The 24,229-nt window shown below is 39.3% G+C and overlaps 1 protein-coding gene across 1 annotated transcript; it reads left to right on the top strand.

Moving 5' to 3' along the window:
• The first annotated feature begins 938 nt into the window (after positions 1-938).
• LOC141653705 (uncharacterized) lies at positions 939-1,394 on the top strand. The gene has a single exon (XM_074461546.1). It carries the CDS (start codon positions 939-941, stop codon positions 1,392-1,394), a length of 456 nt encoding a protein of 151 aa, XP_074317647.1.
• Positions 1,395-24,229: the final 22,835 nt, after the last annotated feature.

The following is a 24,229-nucleotide window of genomic DNA, read 5'->3' as shown; positions in this document are numbered from 1 at the left end:
GTAAATTTGTCACCAAGGATTACACTCAAGATCTCTTTATTAAACTGTTCAAACTTAGGCAAGATGAGAGACCAGTTGAGACCTACCTGAGGAAGTTTGAACAGTTAACCCTGCAATGTGAGATAAATGAAAACCCTGAGCAAAGGATAGCTAGGTTTCTTGAGGGTCTTGATAAGAATATTGATACAAAGGTTAGGATGCAACCCCTGTGGTCTTATGATGATGTAGTTAACCTGTCTTTAAGAGTTGAAAAAATGGGAAATGCTAAGCCTGCAGTGTCTAAAACTACCACTAGACCAGCATTCAGACCAGTTACTGGTGTCAGGATTCGTAGTACACCTAAACCAGCTGCATCACCTACACTAGATAAAGGGAAAGCCCCCATGAACCAGAAAACCAACCCACCTATGACTGAGGGAAAGATCAAGTGCTTTCAATGTCAGGGATATGGCCACTTTAGGAAGGATTGTCCTTCTAAGAGGGCACTAACAGCTATGGAAGTAGAAGAGTGGGAAAGGGAAGGATTGGTTGAGTATGAGGAGGATAAGAGCCTAGTGTTGGAGGAAATGGAAGCTGAGGAGGAATCAGGCCAAGATCAGATTGTAGATCACCCTGACACAGGGCACAGCTTGGTCATATGGAGAATTATGCATTCACAACAGGCACCCTTAGAAGCTGACCAGAGATCCCTGATCTTCAGGAGTAGATGCAAAGTTCAGGGAAGGGTTTGTAACTTGATCATAGATGGAGGGAGCTATACCAATGTGGCTTCCATCACCATGGTCAACAAGCTGAATCTGGTGACTCAAGATCATCCAAATCCTTACAAACTCAGATAGTTAAACAAGGGAGCAGAGGTTAAGGTTGACAAATAATGCCTAGTTCCATTCTCTAATGGGAAAGTATACAAGGATGAGGTACTGTGTGATGTTTTACCTATGGATGCTTGTCACTTGCTGTTAGGGAGGCCATGGGAGTTTGATAGGAATACAACTCATCAGGGGAAGGAAAATGTTTACAGCTTCAAACATGAAGGTAAGAAGGTCACCCTGACCCCCTTACCGCCAAATCAAAGAAACTATGGGAGTCCAAATATAACAGAAGAGACCAGTGGTGTGTTGTTCTTGTCTGAGGCTGCCATGATCCAGGAAATGAAACAGGAACAACCTGTGTTGATCCTGCTGTCCAAGGAAGTGACTGAAAGAGAGGGTTCAGAGTTGCCTGCAGAAATTGAACCTTTGATTCATAAGTTTAGGGATGTTTTTCCACAGGAACTACCTAGTGGACTGCCACCCTTGAGGAGAATTGAGCACCATATTGATCTTGTACCACGTGCTGTATTGCCTAACACACCTGCTTACAGGAGTGATCCAGCAGCCACCAAGGAGTTATAACATCAAATTAAGGAGCTCATGAGCAAGGGCTTTGTCAGAGAGTCTCTAAGTCCTTGTGCAGTCCCTGCATTGCTTGTTCCTAAGAAAGATGGGACATGGAGAATGTGTACTGACAGTAGAGCCATCAACAATATTACTGTCAAGTACATACCCAATTCCAAGGTTAGATGACATGCTTGATGAACTGAGTGGTGCCAGGATTTTTTCCAAAATTGATCTTAGGCAAGTGTACCATCAGGTGAGAATCAGAGAAGGAGATGAATGAAAGACTGCCTTCAAGACAAAACATTGGTTATATGAGTGGCTTGTAATGCCATTTGGCCTCTCAAATGCACCCAGCACTTTCATGAGGTTGATGACTGAAGTGTTGAGGCCATGCTTAGGTCAGTTTGTTGTAGTGTACTTTGATGATATACTGGTGTACAGCAGTAGCAGGGAAGATCATATCAGGCATCTTGAAGTGGTCTTTAAAATTCTCAGGGAGCAGAAACTGTTTGGCAAGCTAGAAAAATGCACCTTCATGGTTGAAGAGGTGACCTTTCTAGGGTACATTGTCTCTGGAAGAGGTATATCAGTGGACCAGGAGAAAATCTCAGCAATCCAGTCCTGGCCAGTCCCTAAAACAATCACTGAAGTTAGGGGATTCCATGGATTGGGTTCCTTTTACAGAAGGTTCATTAAAAACTTCAGCTCAGTTGTAGCACCAGTCACTGAGCGCATAAAGAAGGGAGAGTTTCAATGGACTGACAATGCTCAGCAGTCCTTTGAAAGAATTACGAAGTTGATGTGTGAAACCCCTTGTAATACTACGGTTTTTTGAGTTTCTGGGTACTGTATCGAGTGGGGCTTAGTCTGTCGAGTAAGCATGTTTTGATTTACGAAACAGTGTTCTGCCTATAGGGTACTCGATCGAGTAGCCTTGGTACTCGATCGAGTAAGTGGCACTCGATCGAGTATGTTAGTTACTCGATCGAGTAAGTCGGTTAACGGGTTATATCTCGACGGGTTTTGTTAATAATGCGAATTAGTATTTATATTACGCCGTCATCTTTTATAAACACTTTTTATAAACCTAATACACTCAAAAGAGATTGCAAAGTACGTTGTTCTTCCTATTCGCATTATTGGCAAATCCCGGAGCTAGAGAGGTTGGATTTCATTGTTCTTTGTATCATTGTGATCCTTGCGTCAAGGGTAAGTCCTACGTACCATTTTTTATAGCATTTGATTAAGGTTGTTTAAACCCTAATTTTGAGATTGGGGGTTTTCTATGTTTATGTTGATGTGGTAGTGATTGTATGATTATGTGTATAGGAGGAGGGTTCGTAGAGGAAAGGTTTTGAGATAGCTGCTAGATCGTCTGCTGTTTGTGTTGCATTCCAAGTAGGATTTTCCTACTCAGTATTAGTCACATAATGTGTTGATTGTTGGTTGTGATTGTTGTATAGTATCGTTATTCGTATTGTGACGGTTGTTGGAATTGGTTATTGTTGATGGTTGTGATTGATTGTATCTGTCTGTGTTCTTCGGGGTGTGTCCCTGGCTGAGTGGGGTCACTTGCGGGAGTGGCTTCACGCCCATTATTCGCCTTCTGTGGAACCCGCCACAGAAGGGATGTGCACATTAATGGATTTGGGGTATTCGCTCAATGGAGATGAGCGGGGCTTAGGTGAGAACGGCTGCGGTCCCCCACTGGCGGAGTGGAGTTACCTGTTGCGATGGGTACTCTGGCAGGGCTACACACTTTAGTGGGTAGTCAGTGATGCGGAGTTGAATACGGAGTTTGGGTTATGTGACGATTGAGCTGTGTTGGTTTCTGTTATTTTGTAAATGTATAATTGTGTGATTAGTACTGACCCCGTCTTTGTTTTGAAAAACTATGGTGATCCATTCGGGGATGGTGAGCAGTGTTGGAATATGTGTCCTCCGACAATAATGCGATCACAACTGTCGATCATAATGATCACATGTTTAAATCTCATTTTAAGAATACATGTGGGATGTAATATTTTCTGATCAATGGTCCACACATATCGGTAATGATTGGCTGACTAGAGTTTGACATTACTGTCGTGCGACGGTGGTGATCAGTTGATCCCCTTAGGTCATACCTATAAGGAAATACTCTTAATTGATTATTTAATTAATCGTATGCCGATACGAGTTAATTAAATTGCTTAAAATTGACGGATGATTTTGTGAGTAAAGTTAACGTGTCTTATTGTAATTCGATTAAATTAGATACGGTCTAAGTAATCAAATTGTCTTGTTACTTAGATTAAATTATTGTTTACGAAACAATTGAGATTGAATGAATAATTTATTATAAATACAAGCCGTTGTAATTTATAATTTGATAAACCGTTTTGGTACAAGTAATTATGAATTACTAGTCGATTTTGTATATGACATATTTATGAGTATGTTGATTTTTAATATGTTAAAAATACATTACAATTTCACATGTCAAGTAACATGTCACATATGTCACAATTGACAAATGACAACAAATAAAATGGACCTCCCATTTTATTAAGTGTACCGAAATGGAGGGTTAGGGTCTTTAAAATTGTGTTAATTATTTTTAAGTGGAAAACACAATGATAAGACCTTGCTTATAGCCTTGCATGCCAATGATTTCTTGGGTAGAAAAACTAGCCCATGCATTGGGCACTCTTACTCCCTCCAACCGGTTTTTCCAAGTGATATGATAGAGTTTTTCCTCTATCATTATTCATTCACACTTCAACTCATTTTTCTAGTGTAAGAAAATGTATTTTCTCATTCACTCTTCAACTCATTTTTCTAGTGTAAGAAAATGTATTTTCTCTACAACATGTGAAATTTTAGAGAAACAAAAACACACAAAAATCCTCTCCTCTGAACCGAAATAGAGGAGAACAAAATCAATATTTTGGGTCAAACATTTAAGCTAGATTAATATTATTACTAGATCATAATAATGTTAGTCATTAAGAGATTTCCCTGGGTATGTACTTTTGGGAGAGGTTCTATTTTGAACCATGTTCATCCATTGTTGGAAAGCTCAAGAACTAACAAGAAGGAGATCTTGTTGGTGCCCAAATGACCGAAATTTAGATGGTGAGAAATCGATTTTTCATCTCCCTTTTATTATGTTTGCATGCATAAGATCTAGATTTAATTTTATGACTAAATTAAAATATCACATATATGAATATGTTATATAATGAGATTAATATTTCTAACAAGCGGTATCATGAGCCTTAGGTTGTTTGCATGCAAATCGGTTTATAGTTTTTCCGAGTTATATGATTAACATATAAAACTAATTAATTGGTTTTATGAAGATAAACCTTAAAATAACTTTCCATGTTAAAAGTTTCTAGTCCTAAGTGATTTTTAGGATATTTTGGTTTATTTATGGATTTTATTGTTCATTTTATATTATATTGGCATTAAAATATGATTTTTATGATAAAAATGTCATTTTTGGACTAAAAATAGCTAAACTTCGATTTTTTTAGTGATTTTTAGATATGTTTTCACATATATTATCTACTGATGGCCTGTAAATTTTCATGATAAAATGAGTAGTTTTGCTCGAAATGTGGATTTTTCAAGTTAAAATCGTATTTAAATGGGTAAATAGGTTAATATGAGTTATATTTCGAATCTGGTCATGGAAATTTAGTATGTTGTCACATGCAATTTTACAAGATGTGTGTAAAATATTTGGCTATAAATGAAGTCTTTATGCATGATTTATGAATTTTTGATGAAACATCACATAAATAGTGACTTTAATTAGTAAAAATGCTAAAACATACTTCATGACTAAGGAAAAACGTCACATGTTGCATTTTATCATATATTTCAGATCTAAAAGTGAAAATTTGGTAAAAATATTTTTCTCATTTTTTATGGTCATAATTGTTAAAATCGATAAACCGCAACATTGTTTTTCTCGATAAATTTTTGAAATTTTTAACCTAAGTTTTGAACATTATGAGTGTCATGGTATTTTTCCAGAATGTTCATGAGTTTAAATTTCAAATTTTGAAATTATTTGAAATTTTTATGATTTAATTTGAAGTTTATGGCATAATTTTGTATTTTAGGTCCATTTATGAACAATCTTAAGAAATCTAGGTTAATTATTGTCAAATGTTAGTGGAGACTAATTTTGAGTCCTAAGAAGGTTAGGGTAATTAACTTGTACATAAATATGAATTTATGTAATTATTGTGATTTTAATAAGTTAAATCATGCAAATCCGTAAAAACCGATTAATATACGATATTGGCTCTTTAAAGGCGATTTAGCATAAAATTTGGCATGTTCATACATATTATAATGCTGCATTTTATTTATGATTGTCATATTTTAATTTTATGTAATTTTTTTTTTGAATTATGTAATTTTACTTAGTATGGCCTTAGTTTTAATTGATATTACCCGAAATGTATGGGAATATCGATTCGGTTGTAATTTATTGTGATCTCGTATCACCGTTTTGTAATTTAATAGATTTATTTTTATTTTAATTACAAATGTATAATAGGAAATTATGTAATTTATCATGTAATTTATTTATTCCGGAGTTCCTTGAAGACGGTGCCACTCGAGAAGGCGATTCATCAAAGAATGTTGCCTTGAAATGCGTGCCAAGACCGAAGTTCAAGGGACCAAAGGAGTTGGTTTCCGAATTTGTAATAGTTTATTAGATTTACTATTTTAGGACGGCCATACTAGGATTTTATTTATGCTTTGCATTTTATTTATATGTTGCATGCATCGCTAAATCGCCATAACTAAAACATGCATTATCATTTTAAATCGAGTTTATTGACCGTGTCAATTACAATTATCGTAGTTCACCGCTTTAGTTCACTTAAAACGTGATAGATAGTAAATTAACATGACCTCTTGCTAAAATAAACAATTGAGACTTAGCCTTACCAAAAAGTAGAAACCATGAAAACCTATTTCATGAGGGAGAACACTCGGTCCTACCGGGGTACAAACCTTGTTACGTAGGGGAAGTGGGTGATAAATGTCTATCCACCGAATTCATGTTGATAAGGGATGAATCGGCCCTACCGTGCCCAAGTTGATGTGGATTTGGATCATGGACACATTTATTCGAAATTTGGATTGAGCTCAACGGAAGTATTCGTGACCGTAGTCGCATGTGTTCCGGGCTAAAGATAAATATTAATGTAATTTTATCGACCAAGAGTTCTAAAAGTAGAATCGATTAAAGAGTTAATCCACCGAGTTATATTGATAAGGGATGAATCGGCCCTACCGTGCCCAAGTTAATATGAATTTGGATCTTGGAATCATTTATCATAGTTGGGTAGAGGTCACTATGTAAATGCTTTACTTGTTATTATATTTACAAGTATTATTATAACGATAAATGTTTTGTTTTCATTATTCCGTTATCATATTGTTCTATTTCTTTACCTCAAATTATATACAATATCATTTCGATTTTGGTTCAAATCTCCATTAAAACATCGTAACTAAAGACAAAATTTGAATTTTTCTTCTAAAAACCTCGTATTATCCATTGTAAGGATCTCTTGTGAAGAGTATAGATAAAAGTTATTCGTGATCAAAAGGGTTTTTGATTCTTGACTAACATATCTACTTACAATGAATTGTTTCTCATATGCTTAATTGAGTTAAGTACTTTGAAACGTTACATCATTTTGGTAACTAGATTTGTTTGAAATCAAAATTGACCAAAATACCGCAACCACTTCAATGAAAGTTTTAAGACTAAACAAACGAATGAAGAGTAGTCTTCATGAATTTCAATTTTGCTTCTCTTAGCAAAGACTCATTGAATTGAGTGAGAGCATTCTCTTAAACCGTTAAGAAAAGGATAAGGTTTTAAAGAAGTAAAATTAGAATGGAATTGATACAAGGTAATGTTAAAATTAAAGTTAATGAGAATAACGATACTAAACCTATCAATCCCGACCGATAAAGTTTCCATTGTCTTAATTGTTGGACGCTAGAAAGGAAACTACCCCAAATTATTGAAGAATCAACAAGTTAGTTGTGGGACATCGAATGGGGCCTTCTTCTTTAAATGTTTATTTGATTGACATAAATTTTGCTAGTACTACTTCGTCAATATTAGAAATCGGTGGTGGTTTTCATCATTGTATTTGATACATAGGATGATTAGAATATGACGACTAGCAACAATGATGTTGAGAGATAGAGTCATTGTGTACTCAATCTAGTTTTTGGGTTTAGAGTTGTACTTAATTGTGACTATTAAGTGCATAAATTTTAAATAAGAATATAAACTTCTTAAGATACAAAAGAGGTTTCACTTATGTGACCCTATACACCATGATTTGATGTATGGCTAGCCTATTATCAAGGTGATTATATTCTAAACCAAACTAGAATGATATATCATGTAGATGATGCAAGACTCAAATTGGTAACCCAAGATTGAACCTTAGATTCTGGAATGATGAACGCAAAGAGTTATCGAGTACTCTTGAAACCATTAGATCTTATGGTATATGCGTATCTTGTATTCAAAGCAAGATGTCTCGTGCCTTTTAGTTGAAAAGGAGATCGAGGTTGTAAATCATTGATCCAAAATAGGTTGATCATTTTCTTTTACCAACGATTTAAGTTGACGCTAATGTGTTCACTTAATAAGGTAAATAAAGAAATCTTTGAAGAAGTTCAAAGAGTTCAAGGAATCACAATTTAGTCGTGATGGGATTATCAAAGTGAAGACTATTATATAAGCCAAATGAAATGTGATATAGTATCACAAGTTAATCTCTCTTAACACACATTATGGGATAATGTGTGGTTGGATAAGAAATCAAACGCTATTCGATATGGTTTGGACTTCAATCAAGTTACTTTGAGTTACTTGATCCCTTTGGGGATTTTATCATTTTGTCTAAATTATTTTTCCACTAGATCTAAAACGAATCATATGAGATATGAAATGGTAGGGTACCATGTTTGTAAGTTTTCAAAAGAAACAAATGCTCATTTTTCCTTACTATAATCACGAGTACAACGGGATTGTGGCTCGTGAAGCTGTCTTTCTAGAATACAAGTTTATTTCTAGAAGACAGAGTGGGAGAAATTATTCAAGAGCCACAAAGAATGTTATGTCGCAAATTCAAGAGCCACAAAGAATGTTATGTCGCAAGAAACTGGTCCTTCTTGGCTACATGAGACGTTTTGTGTAAGATGTTGTTTCTTCAAAACAAAGAATGTTATGTCGCAAATTCAAGAGCCACAAAGAATGTTATGTCACAAGAAACTGGTCCTGCTTGGCTACATGAGACATTTTGTGTAAGGCGTTGTTTCTTCAAAACCTAGGAGGTTAAAGTCATCACTTGTTGAAGATGATGAATTAGTGTTACTTTTAGAAAGTAAAGAGCTTGCAACTTACAAAGAAATTGTTTGATTCAAGTTGATTACTTCTGGAAAGTAATGAACATATGAACATATGACTTACATGAGAGTGTTTAAGTCACAACTCAATACAAGGCTTAGAGCCATGAAAATCCGAAATAAATTCCAAGTGAATTGTTAGATATCAAAGCTTGATTGGTAGCAAAGGGTTTTGGACTAGTTGAAATGCTTAAGTCTATTTGGATCTTCTTAGGGATTGTGTTTCATTATGAGATACATATATAGCGAGTGAATCTAAAACCCACTTCTTCAATTAGAAGGAATGTATTCAATACATGTCCTGAGTTTTGTAGATTCTTGCCATCCTAAGATAATGTGAAACTTAAGAGAGGCTCTTAAGTAGGACATCAATGAGTTGGAATCAATGTTTTGATCATGTTATAAAAATTTTCTCGATAAGTCGAGAAGTTGTGTTTATACATGGAGTTTACTGGGAGTTACGGTAATTTTAATTAGTCTTATATGTGGATGACATATTGATCGTTGGGAATGATTTAAGACTTTTGGAGTATTATAATACATCTTTAATATCCAGATTTATGGAGATAAATCCACATGATATTAGCACCAAATAAGAAGTCTTATGTTGATAAGATTTATGATTAGTTCAATCGAATTGAACATATTTGATTGATTCCATTTGCTTCCGCTGCCGAATCAATTAAATAGGAAATGATGTATAACACTTCATATACTTTGAGTATGATGAATTGTTTCAAATCGAATTGAAGTAATAGTTACCAAGTAAGCCATAAAGATTACCCTTAAGTGCTTGCAGAAGCATTAAGGATGTAATGCAAAGTGTTTTTGATGCAATTTTGTGTAAGGGTGTTACACAAATGACAATTGACAATTGAGATTGCGCATGGTTTCCGACAAAACCATAATCAAAACACATCAGGATGGTTAAGATACCATTGTGGCTATGTTATTTAAGAAATAGATTTTCTAGAATCGTTCTAGGCAATAAAGAACAATGAGAAATATTTACAATGGAAATTGAGTACACTTGCAATCATGGGATGTGCAAGAGGGATGAGTCCCGCACACTGTGAAAACAGTGGGAGCTATTTTAAGGCAAGAAAGCCTATGTCTAGCTTGGATCTAGACACGTACTCAGAAAGTTTTGTAACGCAAATGTATACATTACGAAAGGAAAACAAGTATGTAGCAAGATTGAGCAGGGAGTTGTTAAGACCTACTTACAATGCCTATTCATAGGCTTAACATGATGAGTCATGTCATTTCAATTGGATTGAGATGAACAACTACATACAAGATCAAATTAGATTATAGAATATGAAATAATAATCAGGCATTGACTATTCATATATGATAATCGCATTTGTCGTTCGAGTTTTACTTTAAAACTCTTTTATTATACTTTGTTACATCCAAACGGGTTGTATGACGATATTGAACCTCGTTAAAGTGAACCCGGATTAATATGGTATTCGCCCATAGTCACTTGTATGAGGTGACGTGAAGCAAAAATAGCAACAACACCAAGCTCCATTTTCCACGGTTTTGGGCCATCTCTTAAAATGAGGTCCAATTTTAATTCCGTCTAAGAACACAAGCCATTTTTCGGCCTAAGACTATTCTATGATGAGTTTAGAGCCTTTTTGCCTAGGATATTAAGTCTTGAAGAGGATTAAATCTGGTGCTAAAGAGAACAAACAGCCGGGTGGTCCAATGGGCACGGTTTTGGAGAGAAGCACAACCATCGCTTTCAAGCTTTCTTCTTTTGTCTAGGCAAGCTTTAAGGGACCTTTTGCTGCAATTTTGGGTCTTATACTCCTTATGGACGAGCCCCACCAGCTGCCCAAGAAATCTTTATAAGATAAATAAGTGAAGCATGCCAAAGGAAGCTTGTACAATTACCAACAATCCTCTTTATTTTCATTTGTCTTGTAGCCTTTTGTTTTCTGATTTGTGTAGGGCTTTGAGCCGTTTTTCTTGGAGTATTAGGAGGCTCTTTTGAGCCCTTAGATGCTACTTTAGATGAATGGCTAGGATTGCAACAAGGACTCTATTTAAGGAGCTATTTTCTCATTGTAAAAATCAGATTTGAGTGAATTAAAATATGAGTTTGAAACTGAAGTTTTCAATCACTTTTCTTCTTGCTTAGTGCAGAAAACCCCTCATTACTTAGTGTTTGAGGTGGGATTAAGCTCTTGCTTCGTGATCTTGAGTTTAATTCCAAGGCTTAAACCTGCTTCGTGATCTAGTTTAAGTCATATCTCGGTTACTTGTTCTTGTTTTCGTGTCAAAACAGTCCCAAAGTTTCTGTTTTGTTGCCTTAAGTCATTATGGGAATTGTTATTTGAATGTTTAGTTCATAAGCATTTAAGTTACAATCTTATTTCCATTGCTTTCTTTCAAAGTTATCAAGCTAATTAGGATCTTATATTCGTCCAAAACAGCTGTTTTCGTGCCTTGCTTTTGGTTGAATCGTTTATTAGCTTCTAAATCTGTCCTTATATAGTTTGTTAGTCCTTAAAACAGTCCATCTAAGTGTCCAAATCGAGTCCTTTGTTGAGTCTAATTCTGTCAAAGTTAGTTCTTGTTTTCGAGTCTTATTTGTCCCAAAATCAAGTCCTAAGAGTTTTACTCCATGACGTCTCGAAGTGACTAGAGTGTGATGCGATTGATGGCAAGTTCAGTGTCATACAGTCATGTGAGATGACTAGTCGATCACATAGGAAGACTGTTAGGAACACTTTGTCGGGCCTTATGACCGCTTATAGAGTTCTGGCAAATTTATATAGCCTGGTCGTGGCGAGAGCTACTATAGTATTCTAATGAGTCGATTCTTTTGACTAAAGACTGTTCGCCTAAGGTGGCACAGTTTCAGATTAACTTTGATTTATGTTACTACGACCTTCGTAAATGGGGTCAAATGGGCAAATTTTGGGTTATGATTGATACGTGCCTAATGTATAGTCTTTTTGGCCTATTTCAGCACGTATTTCTATGCATTTCTATACTGTTTTTATAGTATTTTGCCCCGAATTGGCTACTTTGGTGTATTTTGTCCTTTTTGTAGGAATGATCGCGGAAGTAGTGGAACCATGCTCCTTTTCGTCCTTTTTGTATGCATTTAGAGGAGACGGGATTGTCCCAGAGTGAGATACTGTATTTGGAAGCGTCGTGGCACGCATTACGAGGCACTTGGGTGAAGACGTGAGCTGAATTGAAGATACAAGTGCTCGATCGAGTCGTTTGCTGGTCGATCGAGTGGTTTCTAGGCTCCCTGAGGCTCGATCGAGCTACTCCTTAGTCGATCGAGTAAGCTGCACATGACCAAGCCCTCGATCGAGTAACCTGTTGGTCGATCGAGGGACTTCTGTTGAGATGTTGGTCGATCGAGTGGTTTAATCCACTCGATCGAGAGGTTTTCGACATTATGGGCTTTAATTCAGTCCGTGTGTTTAATTATTTCGCTAAACATTGTTTGTTTTCCTATTTAACCTACGTTTAACTAGGTTATTAGGATGATCTCTTTTACTATCTTTTGATACTAGAAAACTCTCTACTGAAACTTAATTACGTTGCTCTCATTCTTCTTACTGCTACTTTCGTTTCGGATTATTATTGCTCGGATTCCGTTGTTCTTTACGCCGGATTCGCTCAGATTGTAATCTTTCCCTTCTCTTTATTATTAATAATCACTTGTTGCTTTTAATTCTTGTTTATGTTATCATTCTTTCTTGCCCTAATTCCCGTTATTGCATTTTATTATTATTTCGTTATGTCTTCTGCTGGTAATTTATTTGCTGTTAGATTAATTACGAATATGAGTAGCTAAACCCCTTCATGTTGGGATTAGGGGATCTGCGGTAGAAATGTGACGACGTAGTAAATGAATTAGACGGATTAATCGCGAGACTCTGTCACTATAGCAATTTAACTGTAATTCCCGACCTAGTTGAGTGCACGCTTCTAAGTCACCCATTAATCTGGCTAAATTTGATCCTGGATCGAAAGATTGGACTAAATAGGCCTGCTATAAACAGTAGACTACCCTAATGAGGACGAAAGTTAAGTTAGTGGTACTTTAGGATAGAAAGTGGACCGAAAGGACCTTTTAACATCCGTCTCACACCTAGTTTGTCTGAATCATTTACAGCTGAGTCACAGGACTACCGTAGTGAACCGAATTTCCGACATGTCCCTCTCTTATTGATAGTTTTAAATCACTTTCGTGCTTTACTGCTCTCTACTTTATTTCTCTTTCCTTTCAACTCCGTAGTTTAGGAACCAAAATTCAATTCAACACCAATTGTTACCATAGGATTAGAAATAGATAGCTGTAGTTGCATTACCTCCCTGTGGATTCGATACTCGACTGCCTCTGCTACATTTTTAGTTGAGACCGTTAGGTTTTATTTTTTTTGTGCACGCGACGGACGTGTCAAATTTTGGCGCCGTTGTCGGGGAGGCAATTGTTCAATTTACTAGCTATTTTATTTTTAATTCTTCTTTTAGTTTAAGGAACATCGTTCCTTAGACTATTCTTATATCTTGTCCGCAGTTTCTTCTTATGCGCGCAGTCGCAGGGTGGTCCACTACTACCTTTTGATCCCGAGATTGAGAGATCTCTGCACGTAAAAAGGAGACTATTTCAAGAACAACAGGCAGAGGAAGAGCCTAGTTCTCGTGGTAGCTTTTACGAGAACGAGCTTTTCGAGGAGAATCCACCGTCTTCTCCAGTTTCCAATTCATCAGTTGAATCTATTACTTTCCCAGATTTTCCCGAAATGGCTGAGGAAGCAACCATTGCTAGTCACTCCGAGCCCACGGCTGACAATCTCTATAAGGGGTTCGAATTACCAGGAGATGCTAGGAAGTTCGAGCCCAAGCCTGCATACATCAATATGGTCGAGAAAAATCAGTTCGGGGGAGCTGCAACTGAAGATGCAGCTCAGCATATGGAGACCTTTATTGATTACTATCTTTCCATACCTCCTCCCCGGGCGTGGCGGATGATCGATAAAAGAAACCATGTTCATCTTCTCACTCCGCGATGCTGCAAGGGAGTGGTATAGGGATTTGGACCGAGCTGCCCACAACATAACGGATTGGAATTCGCTAGCATTAGCGTTCTATAAGAAGTACTTCTCTGCTTCAAGAACCATCGCCATCAGAGCTCAGATAACAAGTTTCAAACAAGGGCCTGACGAGAACTTCCACGAGGCATGGCTTCGATTTAAGAAACTAGTGCGAACCATACCGCACCACGGTTTCGAAAAGTGGAGCCTGTGCAACCATTTTTACAATGGTTTATATGATGATCAGAGGGCTATTTTAGATGCTGCAGCCAATGGTCGATTTGCTGACAACTTGGGAGCAACCAAAGGGTGGAAGATCATAGATGATTTAGCCACTCATAGGGCTGAATATGGGAATTCAAGAGGAAACCAAAGGAGAGCCGCTGAATCCTCTTCAGTAGCCGCATTAGAAGCCCTTACCGCGAGGTTTGACAAGTATGAACTAGGGGGAGCTCTCAAGGGAGGGATGTACCAGGTTAATGCTATGACAGACGGTCCTTTCGTCTGTACAAGGTGTGGGGGAGATGGACATGTCTCTGATTATTGTCCTAGTCCTTATGAGCAATGTGCTGCCTTTCAACATTACAGGCAAAACAACACTCATTACGAGCCGAATATCCACCCCAATTTGAGGTGGAGTAGCCAGAACGTACTCAACCCCACCGCCCCTCCAAATCAGCCCGCAATGACCATATATTCCTCCACACCAGAAGCAACAAGGCTATCAGAAGCCTCCGTCTTTCAACCCTCCTAACCAAGGTGCTTCGTCATCTAGTGGGGTGAGTGAGATGGGTGAGTTAAAGTCCATGATGCAGTCCATTGCAAAGCAATTACAACAGAAGGACACGGCATTCAAGGCACTTGAGACTCAAGTTGCCCAACTAGCTGAAAATCAATCTTCAAGGAAGCCCGGTCATTTACCGACTCAAAATGACAAGAACCCAAATGAGACAGTACATCTGATAGAGTTGAGAAGCGGTCTTTCTTATGAGGGACCGGAAGTACAGAAATCAGACCCGAGGGAAGCTCTCACTGATGGTGAACAGTGTTCTGTTAAGAGAAAAGGACTCACGACAAATGAGTTACTCGATCGACTGAAATCTGGAGCTCGATCGAGTGGAAATGGTGAAGAAGCTGGTCGATCAAGTAGAATTCCTGCTCGATCGAGTGAAGCAGATGATGAGGTTGGTCGATCGAGTGGTACGTTTGCTCGATCGACTGGTTTTGAAGAAGAAACTGCTCGATCGAGTGGAGAAGTTGTTCGATCGAGTGATATTGATGACGGGAAGCTTATTCGAGAGCCTGCTAGTGCTCGTTTAAGCGAGGAATTACCAGAAAGGCCTCGTTCGAGAGGTAAGAAGCGTCCAAAGGATACCGAACTTGCTCCGGAAGACACTTTGGAAGCGAGAAACAAGGGGCTCGAGATACCAATTACGGTTCCCTTCCCGAGGCGGCTGCAGAATACCAAGGTTAATCAACAGTTTGGCAAATTTGTTGAGCTCTTGAAGAGTTTGGAAGTCTCCGTGCCGTTCACTGAATTGCTGACTAAGGTACCCTCTTATTTAAAGTTTATGAAAGAAATTTTAGCAAGTAAGAGGACTATTAATGATAATGAGACCGTAGCTTTGACTGAGGTGGGGTCAGCCCTATTTCAAAATAAGCTACCCCCTAAGCAATCAGACCCGGGTAGTTTTTCAATTCCCTGTCACATCGGTATGCAATTGATTGATAATGCGCTATGCGATTTAGGCGCTAGCGTAAGTGTTTTACCTTTGTCTCTAGCTAAGAGACTTGGTGTGACAAAGCTGAGTTGCACCAACATGACTGTCCAGATGGCCGACCGTAGTTTATCACGGCCACTAGGTGTAGCAGAAGACGTACCTGTTCAGATCGGGAAGTTCTTTATTCCCGTTGATTTTGTCGTCTTAGATATCCCCGAAGATGCACACACCCCTATCATTTTAGGGAGACCATTTTTGTCCACTGCCCGTGCAGTAATAGACGTCGGGGGGAAGACTTTGACCTTTCAGGTAGGGGATGAGGAGCTGACTTTTCATCAGTCCAAGTTCCGGAGGGCTCCCATGCAAGCTCAGCCTTGCAATGCCCTCTCTTCTGTTGACCCTATTATTGACACTCCGGATGAAAACTGGGAATATTCTTTGTTATTGCTAACCCTCCGCCTAATACTGAGAGCAAAAAGGAGGAAAGTTCGTCTGTTTTCCTTACTGCAGGTACAGATGAAGGCAAGAAAGGAGCTGTCAAGGGACATGGTGCAACCATTATCAATCAAACTGGAGCCAAGGATGCCAAAGAAGATGACAGAGGGGCGAGAACGAAGAAAGTTCGAACCTACATAGATTGGAACTATGTTCCTCCTCCTCTTGCAAACAGTAATTCAAGCTCATGGAAATCAAAGAGGACGGTTAGTATCGCTGAAGTGACGTCCTCCAGTCAGAAGCCCACCAAGGGGCTACTGAAAGCTGATGGGAATTAAACGGGGAAATGCCCCGTGTAACAAATTGTAATAGATATTTGTTTGAATTTCTTGACTTTGTTTATCACGTTTTTTTTTAATTAGGACAATTAGTTTAGACAATTCTTTAGCTTAGACTAAGACTATAGACTGTGTTTTCTGCGTATTTGGTATTTTGGGATGTGTTTGGATGCGTTTTATGCAGGTTTGGGGAAGTTTCACGCATTTCGAGGAAGTAAAGACGGAAATTCAAAGAGTCTACAAGAGGAAGTCCTTGATCGAGTACGTTTTGTACTCGATCGAGTGGAAATTGGGTCGATCGAGCCGTCTGGTTACTCGATCGAGAAAAGCCAAAGAGGAACTGGTCGATCGAGAGGATTCTTACTCGATCGAGCAAAGGGGACATCAAAAGTCCTCGATCGAGTGATTAAAACCACTCGATCGAGTGAAATGAACAGTGGACACGGGAGTTTTCTTTCTTAAAACTCTTTATTTTCCTAATTCTATTTCATTTCACCCTAATTCTCTCTAACCCCCTCCCTAATTGCGATTTTCACTCCCCCAAATCCCCATTTTATTGCCCAAAATCACCAAATCCGTCACCTACATTCCTTTACTAGCACTTTAATCTTCGATAGCCCCTTATTTTCCTTCTCTTTTGTGCTCGTTTTCGCGGTTTTTAAAGGGAATTAGGGTTCGCGGGTTTTTCAATCGAAAATCCGCCTTTGTTGCTTGTTATTTGAAGTTTAATTGCTATTGTAGGATAATCATCATCAAGTAAGTGTTTCTTTCACACTCTTTGCATTTTCTCTTCATTTAATTCGAATTTCTTGAGGTGATTTTGAATTAGGGTTCGAAAATCCATGTCTAGTCGATTTTGTTTCGATTTGATTGTGTTTATATGCCCTTAATTAGCTTGTTGATGATCTTTTCGCAATTCCTCGCTGTTGTTACATGTTTAATTCGAATTTTGCGCGAGATTCCGCGATTAGGGCCTGTAAGTCGAAATTTTTCGACTGCTAGACGGTTTTTATGCTACCATGCTATGTCTAACTGCAGTTCTTGACTACTTGTTGCTGCTGTTATCTGTTTTTCCGTCCCCTATCGCCATTACATGCTGTGAATCATTGGGAATCTTGTACTGTAAGTGTTTTTCGTCTGCTAGGAGTCCCACATGCTTTCATATGCGGCTTTCATGCCTCTTAGTCTCCTTTCGCAGTCATTATTTTTGTCACATTATCACCATTCACTTGCTGCCAATTCGAAAATCCAGAGGAATTGTTGGGATTTTGCTTGCTGTAAAGTCGATCTTTTCGACTTTTAGGGACTTACATGCTGCCACATGCTGGTTAACGCGTTATTTTAGCCACGGTTAGCAGCCGTTCTTTCTTATTTAGTCCCTTGATCTGATTGCAGGATGGATGCTAGTTCTTTGGCTTCTGCGAGTTCATCCTCCAGCCCTTCTTCGAGCGAGCCAGTGGTCCCTGCTGTTGCCACTAGCTCCGCCCTAGTCACCACTGCAGCACCACTTCTCCTTGTCTCGGCTGCAGGGATAGTTTACACTGCAGCTAGCTCAGCCGGGAGCTCAGTTCAGGCTTCACCAGCCACCACTCCAACCAGGCCCTTCTCCCTGCTGGACTGCGGATTCACTCCTCGTTTCCCACAGCCTGGTATGGTGCCACCGAGGCCGAACCAGCAGGCTAGCCAGTTAGCCATCACTTTCAGCCCTTCTGAGGCTGTTGTTGCGGGAGAGGGCACTCTCACACCTTTACCAAAGATGCCCACGGTACGTTTCACTTCAGAGGCTCACCGGACTCGGTTAGCCGCTTTACTTCGTTGCCCTCTCTCCCCCACCCGTTTCCTTGCGCGGACTGACCTAGAGACCTTAGGAATTTATGAGGAGGTCTGTAGTTTGTTGAACGGGACGGGTATGTCGGGTCTGATCACCATGCAGGAAGCTACTATTCGTACCTCTACATACGAGTTTTTCAGCTCCTATTCTTTTGACACCGACTCTTACGATGCTGACCACTCCAGTTCTTGCATTCACTTTCGACTCCGCAATGAGTCGCACCACTGGACTTTGGCCCGGTTTGGGCAGGTTTTAGGCCTAGTTAGTGACGGTCCCACTGACCCACCTCGAGACCTCCTTCAGCCACTTTGGGCTGCACTTACTCACACTCCCTTCCCCTCACGGAGGGGAGCTCACGTTCACTTACCGCGCCCGTTACTACTTGCGCCCGATAGGAGAGACCATCTTTGGGCGACCGAGCCCAATAACGTGACCAACACCGAGCTAGCGATTCTCGCGGGGTACCTCAACATTGACTACGGTACCCCGTTTGTTCTAAACATTGCCTATCTTGTAGCTCAAAGATTGGAAAGGAATTGGGACTCGGGTCAAGACCGTTGTCCGTGGCGGGCTAGTGACTAGGATTGCCCGCCACCTTTACCCCACCGAGCCCGGACTCACCGCACCCGATGAGATGGCTCACCTTGACCCGGGTGCCATGGCCGACTTCGCCTGGTTCCCAAAGGCGAAGGGGAGTGCGAGGACGTGGAAGATCCGTGGTTCCACGTCTGTTACCTTACCGTGCTCTACCCTTCCTCCACTCTTACCGCTCCCGTCTGCTGCCGAGGGAGCGAGGCCACCTCCACCCACCTACCACCTTACCTTCACCCCTACTTCTTCTTCTAGGAAGAGGAAGCGGGAGGCCGGAGCATCTTCTAGCTCTCGGGCTCGGACTCGAGCCCAGTGGACCGACCCCCACGCCCGCGCCTACACCCACACAGACTCCTACTCTTCCTCCACTTGTCCTTTCGGTTCGGCTTTGCCGGCCAATTTTGTTTGCCCTCCTGTTTTAGGGGCGCCTGAGGTCATGGACCAAGGGCGTCGTGATCCCTTACTTTTGGATATGTGCGGGTACATTATCGAGATGCGACGGGATATGGCTTTGGCCGTATTCCCGCTCTACGAGTACCATATCCGAGCCGGCCGACCGATTCCAGAGGGGTGGCCGCATCCCTCCATCTACCGATACCCAGCGGACGGGTACCCTCCACTTCCTTCGACTCGAGGAGGAGGAGGAGGAGACATGTAGCACGAGAGGTGCGGTTCTTTGGCCGAGAGGCGGCACAAACGAGCCGCCGAGAGAGAGGAGGAGAGGGATCCCCGTTTACACCGATCGCGGAGGACTTGGTTGGAGGTGACGACTAGAGGTCCCCCTTGTTTGTTGCTGGTTTGGGGAGACCGTTTTGTTGAGTCGGAGTACCTGGGAGACGGCGATGCCGACGACGAGTAGCTACTGGTCTACTCACTTCCCCAGTTTCCTGGCTGGTTTGGGGAAGTTCGTGTTTTGTATGTTCTCTTACTCTTTTTTTTATTTCGTCTCCTTTATTTTTCTTTTATTGGTTGTATACTCCCATTCCCCATTTTTCTGCTGGTGTATGCTGGAGGACAACGAGGGCGTTGTCCGTTTTGGTTTGGGGAGGGTATTGCATCCTTTTGAGTCTGCATCTGCATTTGTTTTGCATTCACGTTTAATTTTTCAGTTTGCATTTGTTGTTTATTTTCATAAAAATCAAAAATCCAAAAAAATTAGAAAATGTCAAAATTCAAAAAAAATTTCATGTTTATTTTTTGCATTTAGGTTGAGTCGGAACGGTAGATTTCCATGATGACAATGCACTATAACTTGTCAAATTACTTGAGCCTTGCACTTTATTGATGGTTTTTAGCCTTGTCATACGCATAATCTACGAATTTCTGTTCAAATAATAGCTGACTGTTTAGACTTGACCTATAAACTGGCAAACTACTTAAAAATTCTGAGTTTTTAGAGCCATAACTGGTGCCATTCATGACCAGTTCATTAGGAATTTTGAGAGTAGTACTCCTTGCATAGCATGTTCATCTCATTTGCACATTCATGACATTCAATTTCTCGTCAAATGCACATATTCGGGTTTGTGGTTGGTGTCATATGCAGGGAGGGTCTTGCAAATTCCCCTTTCTTTACATCTTTCACCCATTTAGCTCCACATTGACCAAAACTTGCCTTTTTGACCCATTAGCCACATTCCAAACTAAGCCTGCCTAGTCAAGCTAGTTAGTCTGTCCTTTTGTGGTATGTCTACCATTGCAGTTTGGTCTGTCTTTCTTGTTGGAGTTGGTGTCTGTATTAAGGAAGGAGGAAAGAAAAAAAAAAGTATTGAAAAAGAAAAAAAAAAGAAGGAAAACGTGAAAGAAAAGAAAAGAAAAGAAAAAAAATGAAAAACAGAAAAAAAAAAAAAAAAAAAAAAAAAAAAAAAAAAAAAAAAAAAAAAAAAAAAAAAGAAAAAAAAAACTTTTGTTGAGAAAACAGTTGTACCCTCTTGTCAGAGTTGAGAAGATGTTCGAAGATGTACAATTGAAAAAGGTTGTTTGTTCCAGTTAGTATTTTCAGACGGTGTTTAAAAAAGGGAATTTTGTGACCGTCTGACTCCTCCACTCTTATTCTATATTTTTTTGAGGAGATTGTGCTTTGAGTCTAGTGAGTTTTGTGCCAAAGAAGGGCACCTGTGTTTAGTCTTTCAGTCAGTTGAGATCCGGATGGTTTATTATGGTCCTGTTAGGAACTAGCTTGACGCTTTTACCTCCACATTTCCATAACTTGTTTTGCCTTTTCTCACCTGAACCTCACTATTCCCATATTATTTGCAAATCCTCGGCTGTGACGGACATTATTGGTTGGAGTGTGTGCATTAGTACTTGAATTGTCTTTCATTTTTGTTGCATGCATGCTATGTAGGTCGCAGTTAGGTGAGTGACTGTCCTGTCTTCTCTCTTTTACATATAACATTTGCCCTTTGCTTCATGAGAGAAGAGTGACCACGTGAGAGTCCAGTTTTGTTGGTCTTGCAAGGTCGATAGGTCACTTTATTTCGAACGACTTATAATTCGTTTGCGTATTGGTCGCTTAGCTTTAATCGTTGATTTTGTTGCATTAAATCGGTTCAAGTAGACAAGTTAAGCTAGCTCTGAGTTATCATTTCCGTTCCATTAGTTTAGTTTTGAGTTTACTCGAGGGCGAGTAAAGGTTTGGTTTGGGGAGATTTGATACGTGCCTAATGTATAGTCTTTTTGGCCTATTTCAAAGACGTATTTCTATGCATTTTGTCATCGTTTTTATAGTATTTTGCCCCGAATTGGCTACTTTGGTGTATTTTGTCCTTTTTGTAGGAATGATCGCGGAAGTAGTGAAACCATGCTCCTTTTCGTCCTTTTTGCATGCATTTAGAGGAGACGGGATTGTCCCAGAGTGAGATACTGTATTTGGAAGCGTCGTGGCACGCATTACGAGGCACTTGGGTGAAGACGTGAGCTGAATTGAAGATACAAGTGCTCGATCGAGTCGTTTTTGGTCGATCGAGTGGTTTCTAGGCTTTCGAGGCTCGATCGAGCTACTCCTTAGTCGATCGAGTAAGCCGCACATGACCAAGTCCTCGATCGAGTAACGCCTTTGGTCGATCGAGGGACTTCTCTTTGAGATGTTGGTCGATCGAGTGGTTTAATCCCTTTGGATCGAGAGGTTTTCGACATTATGGGCTTTAATTCAGCCCGTGTGTTTAATTATTTCGCTAAACATTGTTTGTTTTCCTATTTAACCTACGTTTAACTAGGTTATTAGAATGATCTCTTTTACTATATTTTGATACTAGAAAACTCTCTACTGAAACTTAATTACGTTGCTCTCATTCTTCTTACTTCTACTTTCGTTTCGGATTATTATTGCTCGGATTCCGTTGTTCTTTACGCCGGATTCGCTCAGATTGTAATCTTTCCCTTCTCTTTATTATTAATAATCACTTGTTGCTTTTAATTCTTGTTTATGTTATCATTCTTTCTTGCCCTAATTCCCGTTATTGCATTTTATTATTATTTCGTTATGTCTTTCTTTGGTAATTTATTTTGTTAGATTAATTACGAATATGAGTAGCTAAACCCCTTCATGTTGGGATTAGGGGATCTGCGGTAGAAATGTGACGACGTAGTAAATGAATTAGACGGATTAATCGCGAGACTCTGTCACTATAGCAATTTAACTGTAATTCCCGACCTAGTTGAGTGCACGCTTCTAAGTCACCCATTAATCTGGCTAAATTTGATCCTGGATCGAAAGATTGGACTAAATAGGCCTGCTATAAACAGTAGACTACCCTAATGAGGACGAAAGTTAAGTTAGTGGTACTTTAGGATAGAAAGTGGACCAAAAGGACCTTTTAACATCCGTCTCACACCTAGTTCGTCTGAATCATTTACAGCTGAGTCACAGGACTACCGTAGTGAACCGAATTTCCGACATGTCCCTCTCTTATTGATAGTTTTAAATCACTTTTCCTTTTATCGCTCTCTACTTTATTTCTCTTTCCTTTCAACTCCGTAGTTTAGGAACCAAAATTCAATTCAACACCAATTGTTACCATAGGATTAGAAATAGATAGCTGTAGTTGCATTACCTCCCTGTGGATTCGATACTCGACTGCCTCTGCTACATTTTTAGTTGAGACCGTTAGGTTTTATTTTTGACAGGTACGCGACAGACGTGTCAATGATGGTTGTAGCTAGTCGAAGGGAATAAGTGCGATAGGAATTGTCCACCCCTTGTCAGGGTTAAAACAATATCTCAAGGCCACTCGAGGAGTAATGAACTGGAAATGCGTGGCCACGCTCGGATGGTATCTATGGTAGATAACTCCGGTCAATCAGTTGTTCTCCAGATCGAGGAAACCACTCTCGATATGATCACTTGCAAGTACGGCCTGAAAGACACCTTGGATTGAGTGGGTCATAGTAATAGGACAAGAGAATTGGTGACGCACACTTGTCGAGGACAAGTGAGAGATTATTGGAATATGTGTCCTCCGACAATAATGCGATCACAACTGTCGATCATAATGATCACATGTTTAAATCTCATTTTAAGAACACATGTGGGATGTAATATTTTACAGTCAACTGGTCCACACATATCGGTAATGATTGGCTGACTAGAGTTTGACATTACTGTCGTGCGACGGTGGTGATCAGTTGATCCCCTTAGGTCATACCTATAGGGAAATACTCTTAATTGATTATTTAATTAATCGTATGCCGATACGAGTTAATTAATTTGCTTAAAATTTACGGATGATTTTGTGAGTAAAGTTAACGTGTCTTATTGTAATTCGATTAAATTAGATACGGTCTAAGTAATCAAATTGTCTTGTTACTTAGATTAAATTATTGTTTACGAAATAATTGAGATTGAATGAATAATTTATTATAAATACAAGACGTTGTAATTTATAATTTGATAAACCGTTTTGGCACAAGTAATTATGAATTACTAGTCGATTTTGTATATGACATATTTTTTGAGTATGTTGAGTTTTAATATGTTAAAAATACATTACAATTTCACATGTCAAGTTACATGTCACATATGTCACAATTGACAAATGACAAAAAATAAAATGGACCTCCCATTTTATTAAGTGTACCGAAATGGAGGGTTAGGGTCTTTAAAATTGTGTTAATTATTTTTAAGTGGAAAACACAATGATAAGACCTTGCTTGTAGCCTTGCATGCCAATGATTTCTTGGGTAGAAAAACTAGCCCATGCATTGGGCACTCTTACTCCCTCCAACCGGTTTTTCCAAGTGATATGATAGAGTTTTTCCTCTATCATTATTCATTCACACTTCAACTCATTTTTCTAGTGTAAGAAAATGTATTTTCTCATTCACACTTCAACTCATTTTTCTAGTGTAAGAAAATGTATTTTCTCTACAACTTGTGAAATTTTAGAGAAACAAAAACACACAAAAATCC

This window comes from Silene latifolia, chromosome 1 (genome assembly GCF_048544455.1).
Source record: "Silene latifolia isolate original U9 population chromosome 1, ASM4854445v1, whole genome shotgun sequence".
NCBI classification, from domain to species: domain Eukaryota; kingdom Viridiplantae; phylum Streptophyta; class Magnoliopsida; order Caryophyllales; family Caryophyllaceae; genus Silene; species Silene latifolia.
This window is presented reverse-complemented; position numbering and strand designations above follow the sequence as displayed.

Coding starts and splice junctions, on each gene's coding strand:
- LOC141653705 (XM_074461546.1), top strand. CDS start 939: ATGGATGCTTGTCACTTGCTGTTAGGGAGGCCATGGGAGTTTGATAGG.